At 44.0% G+C, this 26,264-nt stretch overlaps 1 protein-coding gene and 1 long non-coding RNA gene across 5 annotated transcripts; one reads left to right on the top strand and one right to left on the bottom strand.

Moving 5' to 3' along the window:
* Positions 1-1,201: 1,201 nt before the first annotated feature.
* On the bottom strand, positions 1,202-12,736 carry LOC106571211 (solute carrier family 35 member F6). Of its 3 annotated transcripts, none has more exons than XM_014143994.3 (6): positions 12,536-12,736; positions 9,812-9,884; positions 9,443-9,614; positions 7,650-7,865; positions 2,425-2,535; positions 1,202-2,111 (listed from the first exon to the last, which is right to left on the bottom strand). In XM_014143994.3, the coding sequence occupies exons 1-6, from the start codon at positions 12,610-12,612 to the stop codon at positions 1,633-1,635; spliced, it is 1,128 nt and encodes a 375-aa protein (XP_013999469.1). In that variant the 5' UTR covers positions 12,613-12,736; the 3' UTR covers positions 1,202-1,632. The 3 variants fall into 3 exon arrangements, with proteins under 3 accessions (XP_013999469.1, XP_013999470.1, XP_013999471.1); XM_014143995.3 differs by lacking the exon at positions 12,536-12,736 and adding an exon at positions 12,110-12,356; XM_014143996.3 differs by lacking the exon at positions 12,536-12,736 and adding an exon at positions 12,035-12,355.
* Positions 12,737-12,772: 36 nt separating this feature from the next.
* On the top strand, positions 12,773-20,427 carry LOC145860868 (uncharacterized). Of its 2 annotated transcripts, XR_014380602.1 has the most exons (4): positions 12,773-12,900; positions 14,681-14,740; positions 15,159-15,301; positions 15,540-20,427. It is a non-coding gene; the product is annotated as an uncharacterized LOC145860868 (long non-coding RNA). The 2 variants fall into 2 exon arrangements; XR_014380601.1 differs by lacking the exon at positions 12,773-12,900 and having other exon boundaries at positions 12,925-14,740.
* Positions 20,428-26,264: the final 5,837 nt, after the last annotated feature.

The raw sequence follows: 26,264 nt of genomic DNA, 5'->3' as shown, positions 1-26,264 counted from the left end.
CATTAAGCATCGCCAATCCAAAATTAAATCTAGAATCGGCTTCCTATTTCACAACAAAGCCTCCTTCACTCATGCTGCCAAACATACCCTCGTAAAACTGACGATCCTATCGATCCTCGACTTCGGCAATGTCATTTACAAAATAGCCTCCAACACTCTACTCAGCAAATTGGATTGTCTATCACAGTGCCATCCGTTTTGTCACCAAAGCCCCATATACTACCCACCACTGTGACCTGTATGCTCTCATTGGCTGGCCCTCACTACATATTCGTCGCCAAACCCACTGGCTCCAAGTCATCTATAAGTCTTCACTAGGTAAAGCCCCGCCTTATCTCAGCCCACTGGTCACCATAGCAACACCCACCCGTAGCACACGCTCCAGCAGGTATATTTCTCTGGTCATCCCCAAAGCCAACACTTCCTTTGGCCGCCTTTCTTTCCAGTTCTCTGCTGCCAATGACTGGAACGAATTGGAAAATCACTGAAGCTGGAGACTTGTATCTCCCTCTCTAACTTTAAGCATCAGCTGTCAGAGCAGCTTACCGATCACTGTACCTGTACACAGCCAATCTGTAAAAGGCACACCCAACTACTTCATCCCCATATTTTTACTTACCCTCATGGTCTTTTGTACCCCAGTATCTCTACTTGCACATCATCATCTGCACATCTGATCACTCCAGTGTTAATGCTAAATTGTAATAATTTCGCCTCTATGGCCTATTTATTGCCTTACCTCCCTACTCTTCTACATTTGCACACACTGCACATAGATTTTTCTATTGTGTTATTGACTGTACGTTTGTTTATGTGTAACTCTGTGTTGTTGTTTTGGCGCACTGCTTTGGTTTATCTTGTCCAGGTCGCAGTTGTAAATGAGAACTTGTTCTCAACTGGCCTACGTGGTTAAATAAAGGTGAAATAAATAAATAAATACATGTTGGCTCAAATGTAGTCTCCGCTGAAGACGGAACATTGACATTTGTGCTGAACCCTCTTTATGACTTCTCCTGGTATGAAATCATGGACTTGTATTAACTTAGGTCTCTATTCAAACCGCATCGTGCAAGTTCAGCTTTACATTTTTAAATCAACGTTCCCGCTTTTTTTTTATGACTTGTTAAACAAAATCCTTTTATCTGAGCAATTGTATTAGTATAAAATATAATTTCCCACCAAAAATAGAAAACAATATAGCTCAGTATTGGTATGATTTATTTTAGTTGTTTTTGCTCATCTTTATAAAGTGTGCCAACAATTTCCGTCGTGATTGTATCTATCAATGACCACAGTATGGCACTCTATCAAAACGGTGTTATGCTTAACTTTTGGGTGATTTATAAAATGCCTGCCACCATTAACACACATATTTAACTGATGCTGCAACAAGCCATAAAGAAGGCTATTCCAAGATCCTATAAACATGTCACCTGAAATGTACTACCAGGAGTGAACATGGTTTTAAAGACTGGGTCTTGTACAGTAATCTGAGAAATGTGTTGTCTTCATGTCACACACACCCGGTGTGGTCAGGAGTATGGCGAGGTTGTCACATCGATGTCAGACCCCCGCTCCCCCCACCATCACCACCACCACCACTTTCAGCATGTTGCGAGTTCATCATGTCAGTTAGGTCTCCTCCTGCACCCTTCCCTCATCCAGCAGTCTTGCCCTCTCTACCGGATTGCCCTCCTCTTCCTCCACCATGTTGGCGCAGCACGGAATCTTGGCCAGCAGGGGGCGATGAAGCCCATTATACAGCGCTGCACCAACCAACAACACAATGAAACCCAGAACCTGTAAACCATGGAACTGCTCCCAGCCCAGAGCTAGACTGACCACCCAGATGACCACGGTGCGCAGACTGTCCAGGACCATGCGCGTGGTGGCGCTGATTTCCTTGGTGACGGAGATGCCGGCGAAGTTGAAGAAGGCGATGGACACTGTGTTGCCGAGCAACGCCAGGACGATCATGGGGTTGTGGCCAATCTGGCAGAAGGCGTCCAGCGCGTCCTCGAGGACGTGTCGGGGGTTGTTGCTAAAGCTCCCCACCGGGATGTAGAAAAAGGGGATGAGGAGCAGCGAGAGGATGAAGAAGCCAAAGAACCCTAGAGAGATGGAGGAGAAGAAGGCTGGAAATGAATGGAGTCTGGATGAATTACTAACGAGCTACAAACATTGTCTTTGATACGGCGCTAAAGGTGACAACACAGACATTATGATTATTTCCTAGAAACAAAAGAGAAATGTCAAACAGGTTACTAAGTACTACTTAGACATGTAAAAATCTGGTTGCTACGCTTGCATATGTTAACTGTAAGCTTCACTCTCAAAGCTGTACAATCACCACTGCTTCATTCTGTAGATAGAGTTATACATTAACCCAATGCATACACCCAGAAACGTATATGTTCACTGTACCTTCAGTGCCTACTGCCCGTAAAGGATGAACGTCGTGCTTGTAGACAAACTTCTCCTCCAGAACCATCTGGACAGCAGCAATGACCTGGGCCATTATGATCAGAAGGTCACCTGGGGGTCAGAAGAGATGGGTAAGGCCTTTACATGGTAGTTCCTCATTGGATATTTGTTTTGGCAAGATGTTGCTGCTGAGGGAAAACCAGTCTCTGGAGAAGCAAAATGTAAATAGTAAAAAGTAAATATTGACTCCAACTCAATCATGGACCCTGTTTGAATTGAACACCATTCAATTATATCCTTCCTTCCAACTTTCCTTCGGGTAATCACTGATCAGACAACACCTATTTATTAGGTTGTAGATCAGTTTTAATATTACAGATACAGGAAGTTTACATACACCTAAGCCAAATACATTTAAACTCATACACTCAATTAGTATTTGGTAGCATTGCCATTAAAATTGTTTAACTTGGGTCAAACGTGTCGGGTAGCCTTCCACAAGCTTCCCACATTAAGTTGGGTGAATTTTGGCCCATTCCTCCTGACAGAGATGGTGTGTAACTGAGGCAGGTTTGTAGGTCTCCTTGCTCGCACACGCTTTTTCAGCTCTGCCCACAAATGTTCTATAGGATTGAGGTCAGGGCTTTGTGATGGCCACTAAAATACCTTGACTTCGCTGTCCTTAAGCCATTTTGCCACAACTTTGGAAGTATGCTTGGGGTCATTGTCCATTTGGAAGACCCATTTGCGACCAAGCTTTAACTTCCTGACTGATGGCTTGAGATGTTGCTTCAATATATCCACATAATTCTCCTTCCTCATGTAGCCATCTATTTTGTGAAGTGCACCAGTCCCTCCTGCAGCAGAGCACCCCCACAACCTGATGCTGCCACCCCCGTGCTTCATGGTTGGGATGGTGTACTTGCAAGCCTCCCCCTTTTTCCTCCAAACATAACAATGGTCATTATGGACAGTGGCTTCTTTCTTGCTGAGGAGCCTTTCAGGTTATGTCAATACAGGACTCATTTTACTGTGGATATAGATACTTCTGTATCTGTTTCCTCCAGCATCTTCACAAGGTCCTTTGCTGTTGTTCTGGGATTGATTTGCACTTTTCACACCAAAGTACGTTCATCTCAAGGAGACAGAACGCGTCTCCTTCCTGAGCGGTACGACAGCTGCGTGGTCCCATGGTGTTTATACTTGCGTACTATTGTATTGTTTGTACAGATGAACGTGGTACCGTCAGGCGTATGGAAATTGCTCCCAAGGATGAACCAGACTGGTGGAGGTCTACAATATTTTTCTGAGGTCTTGGCTGATTTCTTTAGATTTTCCCATGTGGTCACTGAGGCACTGAGTTTGAAGGTAGGCCTTGAAATACATCCACAGGTACATCTCCAATTTACTCAAATTATGTCAATTGGCCTATCAAAACCCTCTAAAGCCATGACATAATTACAGAACATTTTCCAAACTGTTTAAAGGTACAGTCAACTTAGAAAATGTAAACTTCTGACCCACTGGAATTGTGATACAGTGAATTATAAGTCTGTAAACAATTGTTGGAAAAATTACTTGTGTCATGCACAAGGTAGATGTCCTAACCGACTTGCCAAAACTATAGTTTGTTAACAAGAAATTTGTGGAGTGGTTGAAAAATGAGTTTTAATGACTCCAACCTAAGTGTATGTAAACTTCTGACTTCAACTGTAGATTGTGGCTTCTATCAATGTAACTGTCTGCATCATTTCCAATCCTACATTCATACACACAAACTCAGGGAAAAAAAGAAACGTCCTCTCAATGTCAACTGCATTTATTTTCAGCAAACTTAACATGTGTAAATATTTGTATGAACATAAGATTCAACAACAGACATAAACTGAACAAGTTCCACAGACATGTGACTAACAGAAATTGAATAATGTGTCCCTGAACAAAGGGAGGGTCAAAATCAAAAGTAACAGTCAATGCAGCTGGAGGCCACACCAGATACTAAGTACTGCAGTGCATCTCCTCCTCATGGACTGCACCAGATTTGCCAGTTCTTGCTGTGAGATGTTACCCCACTCTTCCACCAAGGCACCTGCAAGTTCCCAGACATTTCTGGGGGGGGGGGAATGGCCCTAGTCCTCACCCTCCGAACCAACAGGTCCCAGACGTGCTCAATGGGATTGAGATCCGAGCTCTTCGCTGGCCATGTCAGAACACTGACATTCCTGTCTTGCTGGAAATCACACACAGAACAAGCAGTATGGCTGGTGGCATTGTCATGCTGGAGGGTCATGTCAGGATGAGCCTGCAGGAAGGGTACCATATGAGGGAGGAGGATGTCTTCCCTGTAACGCACAGCGTTGAGATTGCCTGAAATGACAACAAGCTCAGTCCGATGTTGCTGTGACACACCGCCCCAGACCATGACGGACCCTCCACCTCCAAATCGATCCCGCTCCAGAGTACAGGCCTCGGTGTAATGCTCATTCCTTCGACGATAAACACGAATCCGACCATCACCCCTGGTGAGACAAAACCGGACTCGTCAGTGAAGAGCACTTTTTACCAGTCCTGTCTGGTCCAGTGACGGTGGGTTTGTAACCATAAGCGACGTTGTTTCCGGTGGCGTCTGGTGAGGACCTCCTTACAACAGGCCTACAAGCCCTCAGTCCAGCCTCTTTCAGCCTATTGTGGACAGTCTGAGCACTGATGGAGGGATTGTGCATTCCTGGTGTAACTCGGGCAGTTGTTGTTGCCATCCTGTACCTGTCCCGCAGGTGTGATGTTCAGATGTACCGATCCTGTGCAGGTGTTGTTACACGTGGTCTGCCACTGCGAGGACGATCAGCTGTCCGTCCTGTCTTCCTGTAGCGCGGTCTTAGGCGTCTCACAGTACAGACGTTGCAATTTATTGCCCTGGCAACATCTGCAGACCTCATGCCTCCTTGCAGCATGCCTAAGGCACGTTCACACAGATGAGCAGGGACCCTGGGCATCTTTCTTTTTGTGTTTTTCAGAGTCAGTAGAAAGGCCTCTTTAGTGTCCTAAGTTTTCATAACGGGACCCTTAATTGCCTATCGTCTGTAAGTTGTTAGTGTCTTAACGACCGTTCCACAGGTGCATGTTCGTTAATTGTTGATGGTTCATTGAACAAGCATGGAAAACAGTGTTTAAACCTTTCACAATGAAGATCTGTGAAGTTATTTGGATTTTTACCAATTATCTTTGAAAGACAGGGTCCTGAAAAAGGGACATTTCTTTTTTTGCTGAGTTTACATGAAATTAGTTGCAAAACGAATAGGAAATATAGTCAAGACGTTGACAAGGTTATAAATAATGATTTTTAATTGAAGTAATAAATTGTGTCCTTCAAACTTTGCAGCAATTACAGCCTTGCAGACCTTTGGCATTCTAGTTGTCAATTTGTTGAGGTATTCTGAAGAGATTTCACCCTATGCTTCCTGAAGCACCTCCCACAAGTTGGATTGGCTTGATGGGCACTTCTTACGTCCCATACGGTCAAGCTGCTCCCACAACAGCTCAATAGGGTTGAGATCCGGTGACTGTGCTGGCCACTCCATTATAGACAGAATACCAGCTGACTGCTTCTTCCCTAAATAGTTCTTGCATAGTTTGGAGCTGTGCTTTGGGTCATTGTCTTGTTGTAGGAGGAAATTGGCTCCAATTACCCGCTGTCCACAGGGTATGGCATGGCGTAGGCAAAATGGAGTGATAGCCTTCCTTCTTCAAGATCCCTTTTACCCTGTACAAATCTCCCACTTTACCACCACCAAAGCAGCCCCAGACCATCACATTGCCTCCACCATGCTTGACAGATGGCATCAAGCACTCCTCTAGCATCTTTTCATTTTTTCTGCATCTCACGAATGTTCTTCTTTGTGATCCGAACGCCTCAAACTTAGATTTGTCTGTCCATAACACTTTTTTCCAATCTTTCTCTGTCCAGTGTCTGTGTTCTTTTTCCCATCTTAATATTTTATTTTTATTGGCCAGTCTGAGATATAGCTTTTTCCTTTGCAACTCTGCCTAGAAGGCCAGCATCTCGGAGTCGCCTCTTCACTGTTGACGTTGAAACTGGTGTTTTGCTGGTACTAATTAATGAAGCTGCCAGTTGAGGACTTGTGAGGTGTCTGTTTCTCAAACTAGACACTAAAGTACTTGTCCTCTTGCTCAGTTGTGCACCAGGGCCTCCCACACCTCTAACTATTCTGGTAAGAGACAGTTTGTGCTGTTCTGTGAAGGGAGAAGTACACAGCGTTGTACGAGATCTTCAGGTTTCTTGGCAATTTCTCTCATAGAATAGCCTTCATTTCCCAGAACAAGAAAAGACAAACGAGTTTCAGAAGAAAGTCCTTTGTTTCTGGCCAGTTTGAGTCTGTAATCGAACACATAAATGCTGATGCTCCTCAACTAGTCAAAAGAAGGCACGTTTTATTGCTTATTTAAAATCAGAAGAGTTTTCTGCTGTGCTAGCATAATTGCAAAGGGTTTTCTAATGATCAATTAGCCTTTTAAAATGATAAACTTGGATTAGCTAACAATGTGCCATTGAAACACATTAGTGATGGTTGTTGCTGATAATGGACCTCTGTACGCCTACGTAGATATTCCATTAAAAATCAGTTTCCAGCTACAATAGTCATTTACAACATTAGCCATGTCTACACTGTATTTCTGATCAATTTGATTTTAAAATGGACAAAAAAATTTAGCTTTTCTTTCAAAAACAAGGACATTTCTAAGTGACCTCAAACTTTTGAATGGTAGTGTGTGTGTGTGTGATATATATATATATATACACACACACACATACATACATACATACATACTTTCCACATTTTTTTTTTCTTCCCCTAACCCTACTACCCCTCCCCTTATTGGAGTAAACTAATGGACAACAATACTTACAGTTTTGGAAAGCTTGCGTTCACATATATGAGTTAGATCCGTGAATAATTCAAGTGTGGAAGAAGGGAAAGATTATTTTCAATCAGGACCCTACCTTTGCCACTAAGTGCCTACTCATTATCCTCTTAACAATGTGTTATAACTCAGTCCTACCATCTTAACGATGTGTTCTAACTCAGTCCTACCATCTTAACAATGTGTTCTAACCCAGGCCTACCCTCTTAACAATGTGTTCTAACCCAGGCCTACCTTTGACACAGGAAGTATTCCCTTCCAACCCACCATTCTTTCTCCCTTACCAGTGACGACGTCGCTGAGTTTATGTGAGTCGTCCTTGTTTCCGCTTATGAAGTCAGCCAGGCCCACCATCACCAGGCCCAGAATAGTGACAAAGATGCCCGTCCACTGACTGGCCACCAGGCGGCGCCCCAGGAAGGCCACCGACAGCAGGCCCGTGAAGATGATCACCGCCCCACGCAGCATCTGGAAGCTGGAGGCACTCGTCATGTTCAGGGCTGGGGAGAGAGGATAGAGTCACAGAGGGCAACAGACAGACTTTGGTTCAAATAGGATTTGGTTTATTTCTTGTTCCAGGCTGTATCACAACCGGACGTGATTGGCCCAGCGTTGTCTGGGTTTGGCTGGTGTAGGCTGTCATTGTAAATAAGCATTTGTTCTAAACTGACTTGCCTAGTTAAATAAAAAAGGTTCAAATACACACACACACACACACACACACACACACACACACACACACACACACACACACACACACACACACACACACACACACACACACACACACACACACTTCTGACTTAGAATATGTGGACAACTACAAATACCTTGCTGTCTTGCTAGACTAAACTCTCCTTCCAGACTCACATCAAACATCTCCAATCCAAAGTTAAATCTAGAATCGGCTGCCTATTTCACAAACAAAGCCTCCTTCACTCATGCTGCCAAACATACCCACGTAAAACTGACCATCCTACCGATCCTCGACTTCGGCGATGTCATTTACAAAATAGCCTCCAATACCCTACTCAATAAACTAGATGCAGTCTATCACAGTGCCATCCGTTTTGTCACCAAAGCCCCATATACTACCCACCACTGCGACCTGTATCTCTACTTGCACATTCATCTTCTGCACATCTACCATTCCAGTGTTTAATTGCTATATTGTAATTACTTCGCCACCATGGCCTATTTATTGCCTTACCTCCCTAATCCTACCTCATTTGCACATACTGTATATAGACTATTTCTACTGTATTATTGACTGTATTTTTGTTTATTCCATGTGTAACTCTGTTTTTGTATGTGTCGAACTGCTTTGCTTTATCTTGGCCAGGTCGCAGTTGCAAATGAGAACTTGTTCTCAACTAGCCTACCTGGTTAAATAAAGGTGAAATGATTTATTTTTATTTTTAAACCCAACAAAAAAAAAACACACACACACACACACACACACATACATATATATTCAAAAAAAATATATATTTTCACCAGGTAGGCTATGTATGTATGTATGTATGTATGTATGTATGTATGTATGTATGTATGTATGTATGTATGTATGTATGTATGTATGTATGTATGTATGTATGTATGTATATAAAAATTGCCTGCCTGGAGTGGCAGATGGGTGGGGGTTGCATTTTTTTAACTATTCAATTGGCTCAACAAAAGAAAGCAAATACTAATTGATCCCAGGTCAACAGACAGTCAGCACCAACTTTCCCCTTGATGACCCAGAAATCGAGACTTCTCCGTTATTGTGTTCCAGTTCCTTAAAACAAATGGCAGACACTTCACAAGAACTTAAAGGGGAATACAGTTTAAAATTGTGCCTCTGACCATAATATTTTCTAGATCATTTAGACTTTCTTGCAGCTTTGAAGAATATTTTAGAAGAATCAAACTTGGAAGCCCTTTTTGGTGTGAATTGTCAAATTATGAAAATATTATGTAAAGTGCGAGGGAATTAAATGGTGTCGAAAGTAGCGAGCGACACATTTCGAGAAAACTCTGGAGCCCACTGCAACACAAAATTAAGATAAATATCTAGGATGTTGGGATAACGTACCAACATACATGATGGAGGTAGCGGTCATGTCACAGAGGGCAGGGGGGAGGAAGAGGAGGGGGTTGAAGCTCTGGCCCGTGTTCATCTTTGGCTCTGGTCTTCGTCTGTCGTGACAAAGCAGCATGTGGAAGACGGCCAGACAACTGAGCTCCCCCAGGAACATCCCTACGGCCTAGAGCGAGAGGGAGAGACAGAGCGATGTGGGGGGAGGGGGGAATGAGCCAGAAACACACAGTTGAGACAGAAGAGACAATGACAGCATTTAGGAACCTTCCTATCAACACGGTTGATAAACATCAAGTAATTAATTTAGGTCTAGCTTATATAGTTATATTCTGTGTTTTTTTATGAGGGGAAGGGAGACTGTACCTGTACAAACGGGTGGGAGAATGTGTGTTCAGGGGAGTCTTTGCAACCCTTTGCGGAGAACATGTCAGCCCATCTGGGGGAGAACAAGAGAAAGTTTATTAAGTTTGCTCAAGAATGTCACACTAACAGAGTCAGAAACCAATCTGTTCATGAGACCAATCTGTCTCCGTTCAAATACTTGCGTTTGATTGAGCTTTCTTTGCGCAATGGAACCAACAATATAGTCCCAAAAGTTCAAACCACACCCATCTGGCACTCCAGGCAGACTCAATCAAATGCTCAAAGTATGACACGGTGACATAGGGGTTAATGAGTGACTTAGTCGTCTGTGCCTAGCTACCTGAACACCCGCTGACTTTTATAGTCCAATAGGCCTGATCAGTAGACGCATGACCAGCATGTGAGCTCTCCTTGCTGATTGAATATACACTAAGGGCTGTGGTCACAGCGCCTCACAAAGTGATGATGTGGCCCTTTCCTCACAGTAGCAGTCTGAGCTCCATATCACCACTGTACCCAGTTGAGTAACTGTTTGATTGACTGAATTTAGCTGTTGATCTGAGGAAGTTTTACATTCACACATTGCCAAATCCAATAACATATACAGTTGGTTAAATCATCTCAAAGGGCTACTGACATCTACGTTTTTAATCAACAAGAGGAAACTGTTCTCAGCTCAAGATAACATTCTCCTCAGTGAAGCACAGACAGTGAAGTGTTTGGTTTCTGGTGTCTGCTCTGGAAAGAAGCCCAAAGAAAGCAGATGAAACGTGATCTCTCTATTTGCTACATTGTCTCATTGCACTGAGCAAGAGCAACCATGTATTTTATACAGTATTCCAGTACAGTTGTGATTTGAGACATACTGATGGGACTTGCCAGACTAGACCACGTTGATAAAGTGCCATTTCCACATGACATAAAAGAGCCCACGGTAGCACAACTACGACCTATAGGCCCAGTCTATATCACATTTTGCATGACAGCAAAAGAGAAGTTGAGACGCCAAGCCGTAGTTTAGAGAAGTCTGCTTCTTTTGTGGCAACAAAGCAAATGTGATTTGCAGAGACAGCATTGTCCTCGCGCTTCATGTCATCAAAATGCATGTATTAATCAACAGTGACGCAAGAGCACGTGAAAGGTTTCCCTCCCTGTGTCTGGCACTTGTCTAATGTCTAGCAATTTCACCATTTTAAATTTTGTCATACATTGCATTTAGGCTACACCTACGCTAAGCTAGTAAGCAAACATACAGATTCTAATTCTCAACCAGTCATTGTTTAGAGACAGATTGGCTCATTGCTGACCAAAGCAATTTAAAAACAGGCATTTAGGCCTACAACAATGGCATCATGGAAATCTAACCTTTTCCCAAAAGCACAATAAAATGTCAAGTAGCCTCACCTAATTTAGCCTACTGTAAAATATACAAAGAGATTGAGCCACAATAATTCAGTTCACAAGGATTCAACAGTGCAATAAACATTGTAGCCCAAATCTTGATGTCTAGGACAGTGGTCACCAACCTTTTGAGTCAAGATCACTTTCTGAGTCAAAACGCAAGCAGAGATCTACTGCTCCGATTTATTTTTAACATGACTTAAAATGTAAGCCTGTGCAACATTATCCGATTAAAAACAGTTCTGTAACAATGAGGTTTGTGCAGTAGGCTATAGGCCCAATAGAGTATCACTGCATATTGGCTAAGCTTGAATTTCCGTGCCAATGTTCTTCTCAGACCATTTTGAAATTATATTTCAGAATTGTAGGTATATGAGAACATTGGTAATACATAATTTCTTGCATTACTTTTGAGACACAGCTGAATGAGCATAATAATTGTATTTTTATTGGACTGATGGTCTGCATCTGATGGTCAGTATGAGGAGGGAGCAGCTCTGAGGCTGCCTCTCACCCGACTCACAGTGCCTCCTCTCTCCCGCCATAGGCTGAGAAAAGGGGACAGTCTTCCAGCAGATGGTGAAACTTAAATCGCACTGCATTACTTCTGCCTCCTGCAATTCATGTTGTTACTCCTATAACCAGAGAAAGTGAAATATTCCTCGATATTAACAAATACACAAGCCACAAACAATAACGCAAGCTTATCAATACACTGCTATACTCATTCATTACAGCTGCAGTGCTGGTAACGCGCATTTTATGACTAGTAAAACTGTTGAAAAAAGTGAGTTCTGATCGACAACTTAAACATGAACTTACTCATAAACAGCAGCTCTTTGCTGTATTTGTCGAGTATTTCACTAGTCACGGTTTTAAAAAGGTTTCAAATCTCACATGATCATCTTTGCTGTACGTTCGAGCATTCCTTTTACAGTCTATCGCTCGAGGAAAAGGCAGGCACCGTGATCTAAACTATCGGGTTGGCCAGCGGTAGAACTATAGGTCCACTTCATTTTCTCTCTGGGCCTACTGGGTAGGCAAAGTTCTATTTTCAGACATATAAATGGTTCAAAATGGGAACACTTTGCCTTCCCGGCGCTAAGACTGCTGAATCAAGCGCACCTACCGCGAAACGAATAACACAAATAGGGACCCATGGCTTTATCGTTGTTGTTTTTTTTTTTTTTTTTTTTACATAAGTGTTTGTTGAACGAATAGGAATGGCTTTGCGATCAACCAGATGCTCACCACTGGCCTATGTCATTGGCTACATCGTAGACCGTGAAATCAATTTACAACATGAATGAAGCGTTCACTTACTTTGCCGATAGCGTGTTGATAGAGCCGGTTGTGAGCATAAGACCCGCAAGAAATAGTTGATACTTTGTCCAAGTCATGTTGGACGTGCCGGGATAGAAAATACAACTACTATATACTTTGTTTCAAACGCAGGGACTTGTGTTCACTCTCTCTGCCTACAGGAATTAAATCACATGACTTCGAGTGTGTCAGCTGACCGAGTACGCACAAGCAGTTCAAGGATAGTTTCCTGTTGTGGTTTTGTCAAAGACCGACGGGTTGCTTCTTCTTGTCATTCAGGCCGACGGACTGTATTTTTTGTTCTCGAAAAACGACCTTTAGACACATACGATTGTAATGTATCAGGGAACAGTTTGTATTCATAGGTGATATATATATATATATATATCAGCATTTGTGGGTTTGATTGCAGGCTATATATATAAAGAGAGAGAGATAATAACCCATTTTAGTAGCTAGCTTGTCTAACTATCTTAGCTGGCAAGGTTGATAGACTTAAGAAAAGCAAGCAATAACTAAATGTATTGAATAAGATTCACATTCCTTTAAATATTTTACCCAGATTTTTAGCAGAGATGCAGAGAAGCATATTTAGTTTCTTAAAAAAATACGAGTCAGTAGGATGCAGACAGTTTAAGAGGTATGCTTAGATATGCAAAACAAGTTACATATTTCACTGCTCTATTTCACTAGGATGAGTTGCACAGAAAAAGCCATATCTCAGACCGGCCAATAAAAAGAAAAGATTCAGATGGGCAAAAGAACACAGACACTGGACAGAGGAACTCTGCCTAGATGGCCAGCATCCCGGAGTCGCCTCTTCACTGTTGACATTAAGACTGGTGTTTTGCGAGTACTATTTAATTAAGCTGCCAGTTGAGGACTTGTGAGGCATCTGTTTCTCAAACAAGACACTCTAATGTACTTCTCCTCTTGCTCAGTTGTGCACCAGGGCCTCCCACTCGTTCTATTCTGGTTAGGGCAAGTTTGCTCTGTCCTGTGAAGGGAGAAGTACACAGCGTTGTACGAGATCTTCAGTTTGTTGGCAATTTCTTGCATGGAGTAGCCTTAATTTCTCAAAACAAGAATAGACTGACGAGTTTCAGAAGAAAGGTCTTTGTTTCTGGCCATTTTGAGCCTGCAATCAAACCCACAAATGCTGATGCTCCAGATACTCAACTAGTCTAAAGAAGGCCAGTTTTATTGCTTCTTTAATCAGGACAACAGTTTTCAACTTTGCTAACATAATTGCAAAAGGGTTTTCTAATGATCAATTAGCCTTTTAAAATGATAAACTTGGATTAGCTAACACAACGTGCCATTGGAACACATTAGTGATGGTTGCTGATAATGGACCTCTGTACGCCTATGTAGATACTCCGTTAAAAAATCATCCGTTTCCAGCTACAATAGTCATTTACAACATTAACAATGTCTACACTGTATTTCTGATCAATTTGATTTTAAATGGACAAAATATGTGTTTTTCTTTCAAAAACGAGGACATTTCAAAGTGACCTCAAACTTTTGAACGGTAGTGTGTTATGTTCATTAATATGTTATTAGCATATCATATATGTCATACAAATTTAGAATATTTCCACTACACAAAAATGCAAGCGTTTCTGCATCTCACCAGTAGGAACGGGCCAGCTACATTTCCTTATTGTAAGCAAACCACAATAAGCAGAATTCATAGTTATTTCAGGATGTGGAGGACCGCTCTGTGGAGGTGTATCCAATTGATATGAGAAATAGCTAAATGTCTGTGTTTATAGCCAGCACTTTCAGCCAGAGGATTTCGAAACAAAACTAAAGTTTCAACTGATGGGGTTGCCATGTTGTCGAACGTTGAAGAATTATGCTATTCCATCGATTTTCCCCTTCACTTTAAAGAGGAAGGCATCTGATCAGCTAACATCAGCGCAGCAGAAAATAAGCTAACATTACCTAGCTAGCTAACTAGCGAACTACATTTGTTTATCTAAACTAAAATCTAGCTAGATAGGTTTCATAATACGTTGGCTAGACATTCCAAAGCATATCAATGTAAGCCAGCTGCTATCTGGCAATGTGATTTGTAACTTTGCAAGCTAACGTACTACCGCAGAAGCTAACGTAACTAACGTTATGTGTTCTATTTAGAGTCCGATCCCATCAACATTTGCAGAGGCATCAACATCAAGCTCAGCACCAGGAACTATTGTATGTCACCTTCTAAAATCTACTAAATCTTTCCATGACTCCATGATGAGCAAATAAATATATTGGAGCTAGGCATAAACATGCTCCATGTCTTGTTGTCATAGTTGGTGTGTTTACAAGTAGACTACAACTTCTACTGTAGTTTTCTCTGTATTATGGAGGCTTAATTGATTGTTCATGCAAGGCTTGAATTCACAATTGGAGAAAATTAGCTGTTAGTAAGGAGGGGATGGTGTGGGTGACTGACTGACTGGTGTTGGTTGGGGGTGGTATTGTGTCTAAAGTTGAGTATGAATGATCTATTGACATGAGGTGGGGGGGGGGGGGGGGGGGGGATATAGTACCTTGTTTGAGTTTGTATTGATGGGGACAAAGTAGTAAAATGTTGTCTAATCACTGACTACTGTGTGTCCTACAGACTGCTGCTGCTGCTGCTGATGATGACCTTGATGCCAACGTTAGTAGTACAGAGCCTGTAGACTCAGTGAATGAAAGCTTTCAGCCTGGAATAAGCTCAAGCTCAACATCATCTGACTTTGAAACAAGCCAGGACAGCCAAAGGTATTTATGAAATCACAATACCCTCTCGAGCAAACAAAATCACCAATACCCTAAACTGTCTACAAGTCAAGCCCCCCTCAAACTCTTCACATCTTTGCTAACAGCCCATCTCAATGCCCCAACATTGACTATGAGTGTAACAAAACAAATACCAGTACTGTACCCTATTTTGTTTACAGATGAACATGTTTTAGTGTATGGTTACACATCCTCATGATCAGTCTTCATGTATTTCCAGGAGACTTGCAGTACATACAAATCTTCTACAAGAGGTCGAAGCAGTGGGTGGTGAAGAACATCGCCACAGCACCAAAGCCTGCTAAACCAGCTGCCATTACCCAACACAAGAACACATTCTGGAACCTGCCTGGAACATTCAACCAACACAACATCCATATTCAGTTAGACTGATATTGTAGTATAATATAGAATGCCTAGTATTGTCACACCCTGATCTGTTTCACCTGTCTTTGTGCTTGTCTCCACCCCCCTCCAGGTGTCGGCCATCTTCCCATTATCCCCTGTGTATTTATACCTGTGTTCTCTGTTTGTCTGTTGCCAGTTCGTCTTGTCTTGTCAGGTCTTACCAGTGTCCTTTCCCACCTTCCTGTTTCTCTAGTTCTGTTTCCAGGTTTTTCCCATTTCTGACCATTCTGCCTGCCCTGACCCCGAGCCTGCCTACCATCCTGTACCTGCCTGACTCTGACCTGATCACGAACCTCTGCCTGCCCTCGACCTGCCCTTTGCCTGCCCCGTGTTTCTACTAAATCATCTGAAAACTGTACTATTCTCCTCCCGTGTCTGCATCTGGGTCATATCCTGAGTCGTGATAGTACGAACTGGCCATGACTGACCCAGCAGACTCGGACCAGCTCTGCAACGCTGTCTCCTTCCAGGGAGCCACCATTGGAAGACACAAGTAGTTACTTCAACGTCTTATGGAGGATTCCAGATCTTGACGGAACGCTAAGACCATGCCTTCAACACATTGCTGGAGCAATTCCGTGGATTGACTGTGAGGCAGCCCACCACTACAGTAACCCCCCAGACTGTGAATTATCCCGCTACCAGCAGCGTTTCTCTCCCAGTGTTCTCTCATCTTTGAGCTGCAGCCCTCTTAATTTCCCTCGGATTGCTCGAGGATAGCGTATGTGATAACGCTGAAGTCTGGGAGGGCTCTTGCTTGGGCTACGGCGGTGTGGGAGCAACAATCCACCGTTTGCCTCAGATTGGAGGAGTTCGTGGCGGAGGTACGGAAAGTGTTCGATTCTCCGTTGTCCAGGAGAGAGGTGGCTCATAAGCTGCTCCAACTATGTCAGGATTCCCGTAGTGTGCCAGACTACGCGTTGGATTTGGCGGCTGAGAGTGCCTGTAACCCGGAAGCACTGTTCGACGTGTTCCTTCACGGGTTGTCGGAGGTGATTAAAGATGAGCTCGCAGCCCGGGAGCTGCCTCTGGACGTCGACTCCCTCAATGCCTTCACCATTCCCGTAGCCGATGGGCGGCTATGGGAATGTAGGAGGGAGAGGGAGTCTGTTCCCTGTTGCCGACGCTCGTCCTCAATTTCCAACTTGCCTCTGAGGAATCCCGGAAATCCCCGAAGCCCACATTTCCGAGTGGATCCGATGTCAGCCGAAGTCTCTCGGAGGTCACCAAGGGTTGTCGAGTCGTCTCTTCCGGAGCCCATGCAACTGGGCAGGGCTAGACTGTCTCCTACTGAGCGCTTACGCAGACTTAACATCCACTTTTTTATCTACATGTCCATTAAAGAACCAGGCTCATCAAGGAGGTACTAGTATGAGTGTGCTGGTGAGCCGTACGGGGAGTTTCCCCATCTTCCATTGCTCGTACCCCTCTCCATGCTACCCTGTTGTGGGGTGACCAGTCCAAATCTCTCCGGGTGCTCATAGACTCTGGGGCCGACGAGAGCTTTATAGACGCTACCCTGGTGTCAGAGCTGGGAATCCCCACACAACCCCTCTCCATTCCCATGGACGTCAGAGCGTTGGTTGGGCACTATTGGCAGAGTCACCCACACCACGCGTCCCATTAACCTGAGCGTGTCGGTGAGTTTATGCAGTTCCTGCCCATCGAATCCCTTCATACACCCAGAGGCATAATCCCCTGATCGACTGGGCTACTGGTTTTATCCTGGGTTGGAGTATGTTTTGCCATGGGCATTGCCCGAAGTTGGCATTGTCTGAAGTTGGCGCTGCCTGCCCTGGGACGTCTTCCTACAGGCTTGGGAAAAGCCCTGGATCTCTCCGCCGTTCCAGCGGAGTACCAGGACCTCCGGGAGGTTTTCAGCAAGACCCGTGCCACCACGCTTCCTCTGCATCGGCCCTATGACTGTGCCACAACCTTCTCCCGGGCACTACACTGCCTCGGGGGCGGCTTTATTCCCTGTCAGGTCCGGAGACCAAGGCGATGGAAACGTATATTGAGGACTCCCTGGCTGCAGTGGGGTATCCGTGCTTCTGCCTCCCCGCAGGTGCAGGGTTCTTCTTTTTGGAGAAGAAAGACAAAACCCTGCAGCTGTGTATTGACTACCGGGGCCTGAATGACATCATGGTTAAAAAACTGTTACCCGCTTCCACTCATTGCCTCGGCTTTCGAGCCTCTCCAGGGGGCTACCATCTTCTCTAAGTTGGACCTCCGGAATGCCTACCATCTCGTACGGATCCGGGAAGGGGATGAGTGGAAGACCGCCTTTAACATGGCTAGCGGGCACTACGAATACCTGGTGATGCTGTTCGGATTGACCAACGTTCCTGCTGTGTTCCAGGCCCTGGTAAACATGTTCTCTGGGACATGTTGAACTGGTTCGTATTCGTCTACCTTGATGGCATCTTGTGTTTTCCCACTCGGCTCAAGAACATGTCCTCCATGTCAGACAAGTCCTCCAGTGTCTTCTGGATAACAAGCTGTACATCAATGCGAAAAAATGTGAATTCCATCGCCCCACCATCTCCTTCCTGTGGTACATCATAGCTGCAGGCAACATCCAGATGGATCCTGAAAAGGTGAGAGTTGTGGTGGATTGGCCACAACCCACCTCCAGAGTACAGCTGCAATGCTTCCTGCGGTTCGCCAATTTCTACCGCTGGTTAATCCGGGGCTACAGCACCCAGGATTCCCCCCTGTCAGCACTCACCTATCCCAAGGTCGCATTTACATGGTCTCCAGCTGCAGACCAGGCATTCTAGGACAAACACTAATTCACAAACCACCCCCATCATAATCCATCCAGATCCATCCCAGAAGTTCGTGGTGGAGGTCAACACCTCGGATGTCGGAGTGGGGGCTGTCCTGTCCCAGGATTTGGCCCAAGACCTGCATCCTTGCGCTTTCCTCTCCCATCGTCTCAACCCCATGGAAAGGAATTACGACGTGGGTAACTGGGAACTTCTGGCGGTGAAGATGGCGTTGGAGGAGGGGTGGCTAGAGGGGGCTGAACACCCATTCATAGTAAGAACAGATCACAAGAACTTGGAATATTTCCGCACCGCCAAGCACCTCAACTCCAGGCAAGCTCGATGGGCCCTGCTATTCACCCGATTTAACTTCACCATCTCCTACATTTTACATTTTAGTCATTTAGCAGACGCTCTTATCCAGAGCGACTTACAGTAGTGAATGCATACATTTCATTAAAAAAAATTCTGTGCTGGCCCCCCGTGGGAATCGAACCCACAACCCTGGTGTTGCAAACACCATGCTCTACCAACTGAGCTACAGGGAAGGCTACAGCCCGGTATCCAAGAATGTGAAGCCGGATGCGCTGTCAAGCCTCTATTGCCCCATTGCTAGACCATTGAACCCCAAGACCATCCTCCCTACCTCTTGTCTCGCGGCTGCACTCTTCTGGCGTATAGGGAACCGGGTCTGTGAGGCCTAGCATTTCCAGGGGTCTGACTAACCGGATGTTTGTCCCAGACTCTACCATTCCTTTGTTCTGGAATGGGCTCATTCCCCTCAATTGGCCTGCCAACCTGGCTCCCGTTGGACCCTGGCCATTGTTCGACAATGTTTTTGGTGGCCCACATTGGTTCCTGACGTCTCTGCGTTTGTCGCCGCCTGCACCGTGTGTGCCCAGAATAAGACTCCTCTGCAAGCTCCGGCTGGCCTCCTTCAACCACTTCCCGTCCCTCACCGTCCCTGGTCACATATATCCCTGGACTTCGTCACTGGTCTCCCTGTCTGATGGCAACACGGTTGTCCTTACTGTGGTGGACCGGTTTTCCAAAGCCAAGGAGACGGCAGAGCTCATGGTGCAGCACGTCTTCCGGATCCATGGACTTCTGGTGGACATGATCTCCGATCAGGGTCCTCAGTTCTCGTCCCAGTTCTGGAAGGCGTTCTGCACGCTCATTGGATCGTCAGCCAGCCTGTCCTCCGGGTTCCACCCCTAGTCGAATGGCCAGTCGGTGCGAGCCAATCAGGACCTGGAGACGACTCTTCGCTGCCTGGTCTCCGCCAATCCCACCACCTGGAGCCAGCAGCTCGTGTGGGTACGCCCGCAACACCCTCCCTTGCCCAGCCACTGGTCTCTCTCCTTTTTAGTGCTCCCTAGGATATCAGCCCCTGCTCTTCCCGGAGCAAAAGGAAGAGGTCAGCATACCCTCGGACTGCCACCGGACCCCAGTTTCCCGTTGTCGTCTCGGGCAGAGGGTATGGCTGTCTAATCGGAATCTGCCCCTCCGGGTAGAGTCCCGCAAATTGTCCCCAAGCCTGCCTGCCATCCTGTACCTGCCTGACTCTGACCTGATCACGAACATCTGCCTGCCCTCGACCTGCCCTTTGCCTGCCCTGTGTTTCTAATAAATCATCTGAAAACTGTACTATCCGCATCCAGTGTCTGCATCTGGGTCATATCCTGAGTCGCGATAAGTATGCTCACAACTGCATTGTGGTTTAGATATTGCTAGCAGTTGTACATATGTATATAATGTATATATGTATATATGTATATATATAATATTTTTTACAAGTGTACTGACAAGTGACTAAATGATTCCAGCTGCGTCAGAAACAAATAGTGTTGACTTCAACTTCTGGATCAATTCATTGTGATATTCATGAAATGTATTTGAATAAACTAGCTTCAATCTTACTGCTAAAACTAATTATGCAGGGAGTTGGTGCATCATTTAAACTTGAATTTGTTGGCAAGTTAACATGTTTCAATAAAACAGTAGATTAGTCTCAATATAGCAAATAAATAGACATCCTTTATTCAAGACAGTTCATTTGCTCTGGAGACACAGCAGTATGCAGGAACATCTGTGGCAATGTATGACATTCACTATAGTGAATAATTATGTCTGAAACACTCTCATCACTCATAATTATGTAGGGAGACTCGAAAAACACCCAAAATAGTGTCTAGCGGTGAAGTTTCCCTTTAAGCATAATGATTATGGCTCTAGATAGCAGGAAAAGGCTGTTTCAGGTGTTTGAAAAATGCTAAATTCTCCAATTTACAGACCACCCCCCAGCCATCCTCATGTACATTGTGCCCACTCAGATTTTTGGGCTGGATGATGGCCCTGGCTCTTAGTGATTTTTTTGGTCCCTGAAAAGCTCACATTTTATTAAACATTGCAATAAAAGTATATAAACAAATGCATATATTAGTGTAAAACAGTGGTTCCCAAACTTTTTATAGTCCCGTACCCCTTCAAACATTCAACCTCCAGCTGCGTACCCCCTCTAGCACCAAGGTCAGCGCACTCTCAAATGTTGTTTTTGTCATCATTGTAAGCCTGCCACACACGACACATTTTTTAAACATAAGAATAAGTGTGAGTTTTTGTCACAACCCGGCTCGTGTGAAGTGACAAAGAGCTCTTATAGGTCCAAGGCACAAATAATAATTTAATAATAAACAATAATTTTGCTCTTTATTTAACCATATTACATATAAAACCTTATTTGTTCATGGAAAATTGGGATTAACTCACCACAGGTTAATGGGAAGGGTGTGCTTGAAAGGATGCACATAACTCTGAAATGTTGGGTTATATTGGCGAGAGTCTCAGTCTTAAATCATTTTCCACACACAGTCTGTGCCTGTATTTAGTTTTCATGCTAGTGAGGACTGAGAATCCACTCTCACGTAGGTACATAGGTACGTGGTTGCAAAGGGCATCAGTGTCTTAACAGCATAATTTGCCAAAACAGGATACTCTGAGCGCAGCCCAATCCAGAAATCTGGCAATAGATTCTGATTAAATAAAATTTTCACAGAACCGCTTGTTGCAATTTCGATGAGGCTCTCTTGTTCAGATATCGGTAAGTGGACTGGAGGCAGGGCATGAAAGGGATCACGAATCCAGTTGTTTGTGTCATCCGTTTCGGGAAAGTACCTGCATAGTTGCACACCCAACTCACTCAGGTGCTTCGCTATATCACATTTGACATTGTCCGTAAGCTTGAGTTAATTTGCACGCAAAAAATCATACACTGATGGAAAGACCTGTGTGTTGTCCTTATAGTTGCAGAGAGTTCCTGTAATCCTAGATTCAGATCATTCAGGCAGAAAAAAACATCACCCAGATAGGTCAGTCATGTGAGAAACTCGTCATCATGCAAGCGGTCAGACAAGTGAAAATTATGGTCAGTAAAGAAAACTTTAAGCTCGTCTCTCAATTTTAAAAAAATGTGTCAATACTTTGTCCTGATAAGCAGCGCACTTCTGTATGTTGTAAAAAAGCGTTACATGGTCGCTGCCCATATTATTGTATAGTGCAGAAAATACACGATAGTTCAGGGGCCTTGCTTTAACAAAGTTAACCATTTTCATTGTAGTGTCCAAAACGTCTTTCAAGCTGTCAGACATTCCTTTAGCAGCAAGAGCCTCTCGGTGGATGCTGCAGTATACCCAAGTGGCGTCGGGAGCAACTGCTTGCACGCGCGTTACCACTCCACTATGTCTCCCTGTCATGGCTTTTGCACCATCAGTACAGATACCAACATGAACAGCAGCTACGTTTGGCTACATACGGACCGTTAGTAGAATTCCTGCGAGATAGTAACGGTTAATGTGATTGGATGTTAATTATTTGACTAGGATACCTGTATTTGACATTGTGTTGTTATTTTGCTGAACACTAGATGGTTTAATTGTATTTTTGGCAGTGAAACAAGGCTACTCAGGCAAGAAAAAAATCCTCACCCAAATGTATAGCCCCGTTGGAAAATATAAATGGACTGTTTGAAAAAGGTCACATTCAACCTAGCCTGGTTGCTGTCTCTGTTCAGCTATTACATACCACTCCTTGCAACTCCTGTCATTTGCCAAAGAAACGTTCCCCTGCTCAAACGTTGCGTGCATCAACCTATGGTGGCGTGCCACGTCGTCGACTGTGCCACCTACGGACAGATTGCTATAACATATGTGATTAGTTGAAATGTAAAATACCTATCCAGGCATTTGTAAGATCTGGCATGTGTCAACAATGCCTAGGGCAGAGGAACGCACCCTAAATGTTCAGCTCATGATGGAGCTAACGTCATGTTCACAAGTTTAAGGACAAGACATTGAAATGGGTTTAGAATATTTATTAAGGCAATTGAATGGATGTGAGAAGAATTCAGGAGGGGAATGAGAATGGGTCAGATGAAGCCGAAGGCTGCAGATGAAGGATCCGGTGGGGATCCCCCCCTCCCAGGTTTAATTAAAATAAACAATTAAGTATTCAATGTTATCATTCATGGACTATATTATGGCATAAAGCACTACAGTGGGTAGTGCATACAGCCCAATACATCACTTGGGCCAACCTTCCAGCCATCAAGGACCTATTTAGTCAGTTAAGAACAAATTCTTATTTTCAATGACGGCCTAGGAACAGTGGGTTAATGGCCTTGTTCAGAATGCCAGATTTTTACCTTGTCAGCTCGGGGACCTTTCGAGCAAGTCCAACGCTCTAACCACTAGGCTACCTGCCGCCCCTATATACTAGGTGGTGTTAGAGGAAGGCCCAAAAAATGTTCAAAGACTCCAGTCACCCAAGTCATAGACTGTTCTCTTTGCTTCTGCACGGCAAGCGGTACCAGAGCGCCAAGTCTAGTTCCAAAAGGCTACCATTTGATCAAATGCACCCACCCCCCCTACAAATTACCTCAACTAACCTGTACCCCCGCACATTGACTCTGTACTGGTATCACCTGTATATAGCCCCGTTATTGTTATGTCATTTTATTGTGTTCCTTTTTATAATTTTTTTTACTTTAGTTTATTTAGTAAATATTTACTTAACTCTATTTCTTGAACTGCATTGTTGGTTAAGGTGCTTGTAAGTAAGCATTTCACAGTAAGGTTTACACCTGTTGAATTCGGCGCATGTGACAAGTACAATTTGATTTGTTTTGAAATGAAGGTTTAATTAAATCCATAACAATTCAACTTTGCATTCAGTTATTCACCGGCTGTGCATTGTCTCAGAGAATAGAAACTACAGAGTATTTTTAATCCATGCTAACATCCAGACACAAAGGTCACTACACATTCATACATTAATTGATCCATAGATAGCTGATGTTAACATGCATTCATGACATGAAGGGTTAATGTTTCTTCTGTTATTACAATCAATGGCTTAATTGTCCTTAGTATTATTCCAGTACATAGGCTAACTCAGATAATTACATTTCTGTGGGAAAGTATCAATATTGACATGTAAATCTCGCATGATTTGGCTTAATTGAGGTCACATGAATAACTTGCTCCAACCTCCAGCTTACTTGCTGTATTCAAATACATTGGGAATCATTGAATGATTCAAATATGAACAGCAGATGGCAGCCAAGTCCAAAGTTGTTTGGCTGGCTCTGGCTTGTTCTGTCTCTGAGTTGCTCAGGGCTAGTGTTGATGTCAATCAAGGCAGGTCAGTGAGCAGAGCAGTTTTGTCAAGGACAACCATCATACTTAAAGAAAGGCCCCCAGACGTCACATAATACACACCGACCTGGCTTGATTGACATGAATAAGCACAAGTCTTTTTCCTCAGGCATCATTTCAATCCCATGATGTTCACTGCCTCGACTAATATTCATTCCTTAAAATATTGAGGCATGAAAGAAATGCATAACATATAAGTTAGTAAGATAAGATAAATAAGAGTCTAGGGTTTTAAGTTCAGATTGGTTTAGAATGACCTCATATCTAGGGCTCAGGCCCTCTCATCTGATGATTATTAAATGAACTGAAATGGGCTGCCTGTTGCATTCCCTCCTGCCTGCGTGTCTGTGCACTCTCCACAGAAATAGCACTTGTGATGAGAATGGTTTCAGGGCAGGCAAATGCCAGGGACTACTTCTCAAGCCACTGAGCGAGTTAGGAACCCTTCGCACTCTCTGTGAAGCCACTTGTCTTTCGTCACTGCAGACTGGAGTCCTCTCATCTCTCACCCCCACAAGGTCTGTTCAAGTGCCTCTCCACGTGACACAACAAATCAGCTCTCGCCTCGAACCACAGAGAATGGTATTCCTATGTACTGTATCTTGTCAAAGTGTTTATGGTACAAGGTTTGCCCAGGCTTCCACTCTCATCTGGAGATGGGTATGGTAAATACTGCATAGCTAGGGCTCCCAAACGGGAACAGACTATTGTCCTCAGGTTGTTTACCATTTTGGGATAGTGTTTGCAGTCAACATTGCATTATGACATTAAAAATGAAAGATCACACCGAGCAGTAAGACAAGATACTATAGGTGCATCATTGGATCACATTGATGAGATTGTGTTACTGAGCGGCATACATTTTTCAGTGCTCACACATTTTCAAAAGCAGTTGAACTGACAGACGGTTGATGCAGCAAGGGCATTTTGAGGTTACGAACAGAGCAGGACAGGAAAATAGACAGTGTATTCATAATCATAACGTAATGGAGAAAGGGGAAAAAAGCAAAAACACAACATGAAGCTTCCAAACAAACGTTCAAACTCTAAAGGCACTAAACCACGAATAAGGTTTAGTGCCAACAAAATAAGGGGGATGGAAAAAATCATAGGTAGATCATAGTTGTTCACTAAACCATAGTTCTTAAATATCAATAAGTTGACAATGTCAATCAGTCATAGCATGCAGCGAAACATTTGTGTACTGTGTACCTCACAAAAAAACTAAATGCCTATGCAACATATGCTGCAAAAATTTTTACCCATCTACAGACGTGCCCTTGAAGTGCTGTAACATCTGTGTGAAGGAGACACATGAAAAAAAGATGAATAGCTAGAAGCATGTCGATTTCATACCGTCTGACCACGAAGAAACACTTGATTGACAGCTGCATCCAGTTTTGTCAGGTGGGACCTGAGGGAGAACAGGAGAAGAGGACGTCGGGGAAAACTGTACAGGCTGTTCTGTTGTGGAACCAAGTAGAAGGCAGAAAGGTCAAATGGGGAGCTCTGTAGATGCCGGTTAAGGAGTTTGACGTAATGGCAAACCTGTTCTGTCAACCTGTCTACTAAATAATCTAAACCGAAGTTTGAAGAAGTAGTCTATTTCCATGTTTTATGAATATAGACTAGATCAGGGATGGGCAACTTTGATGAGGGTGCGGGCCACAAAAAATCTGAACTCATCATGAGGGGCCGCAGTGGCAAGCAGGTCTGCATACCCACACCCACACATGCAATCAGAGTGGGCCAGTTGCCCATCCCTGGACTAGAGGCATGAAATGAAGGAGAAATAGACAGGAGATACAGTGTGGAGAAAGGACAGTGGGGCCAGGATTCAATCCCATGCAGGCAGGGGGAAATACAATAGGATATCTCCCGGAAGCCACTGCTTTAACGGCTCGACCAAGCCTGGGCATCATAATCCTGCCTTACATTAACCTAAGGTACACACATGATCCTATGGTCGTCTGATGCTCCTATGTTGTAGTTCAGTGTATGGGTGGATTATGTGCTGTCTGTGTATTGTGAGGGTAATATTATATTTGGTCAAATTAA

This window comes from Salmo salar, chromosome 15 (genome assembly GCF_965601325.2).
Source record: "Salmo salar chromosome 15, fSalSal1, whole genome shotgun sequence".
Lineage (NCBI taxonomy): Eukaryota > Metazoa > Chordata > Actinopteri > Salmoniformes > Salmonidae > Salmo > Salmo salar.
The sequence above is the reverse complement of the archived record's forward strand: the minus strand, read 5'-3'. Positions and strand labels throughout refer to the sequence as shown.

Excerpts from the sequence above, each read along its gene's own strand:
- LOC106571211 (XM_014143994.3), bottom strand. The coding sequence starts at position 12,612 with ATGACTTGGACAAAGTATCAACTATTTCTTGCGGGTCTTATGCTCACA. Across the intron at positions 9,885-12,535 it reads ATCAACACGCTATCGGCAAA|ATGGGCTGACATGTTCTCCG; the intron begins GTAAGTGAACGC and ends GTTCTCCCCCAG. Across the intron at positions 9,615-9,811 it reads TCTCCCACCCGTTTGTACAG|GCCGTAGGGATGTTCCTGGG; the intron begins GTACAGTCTCCC and ends CTCTCGCTCTAG.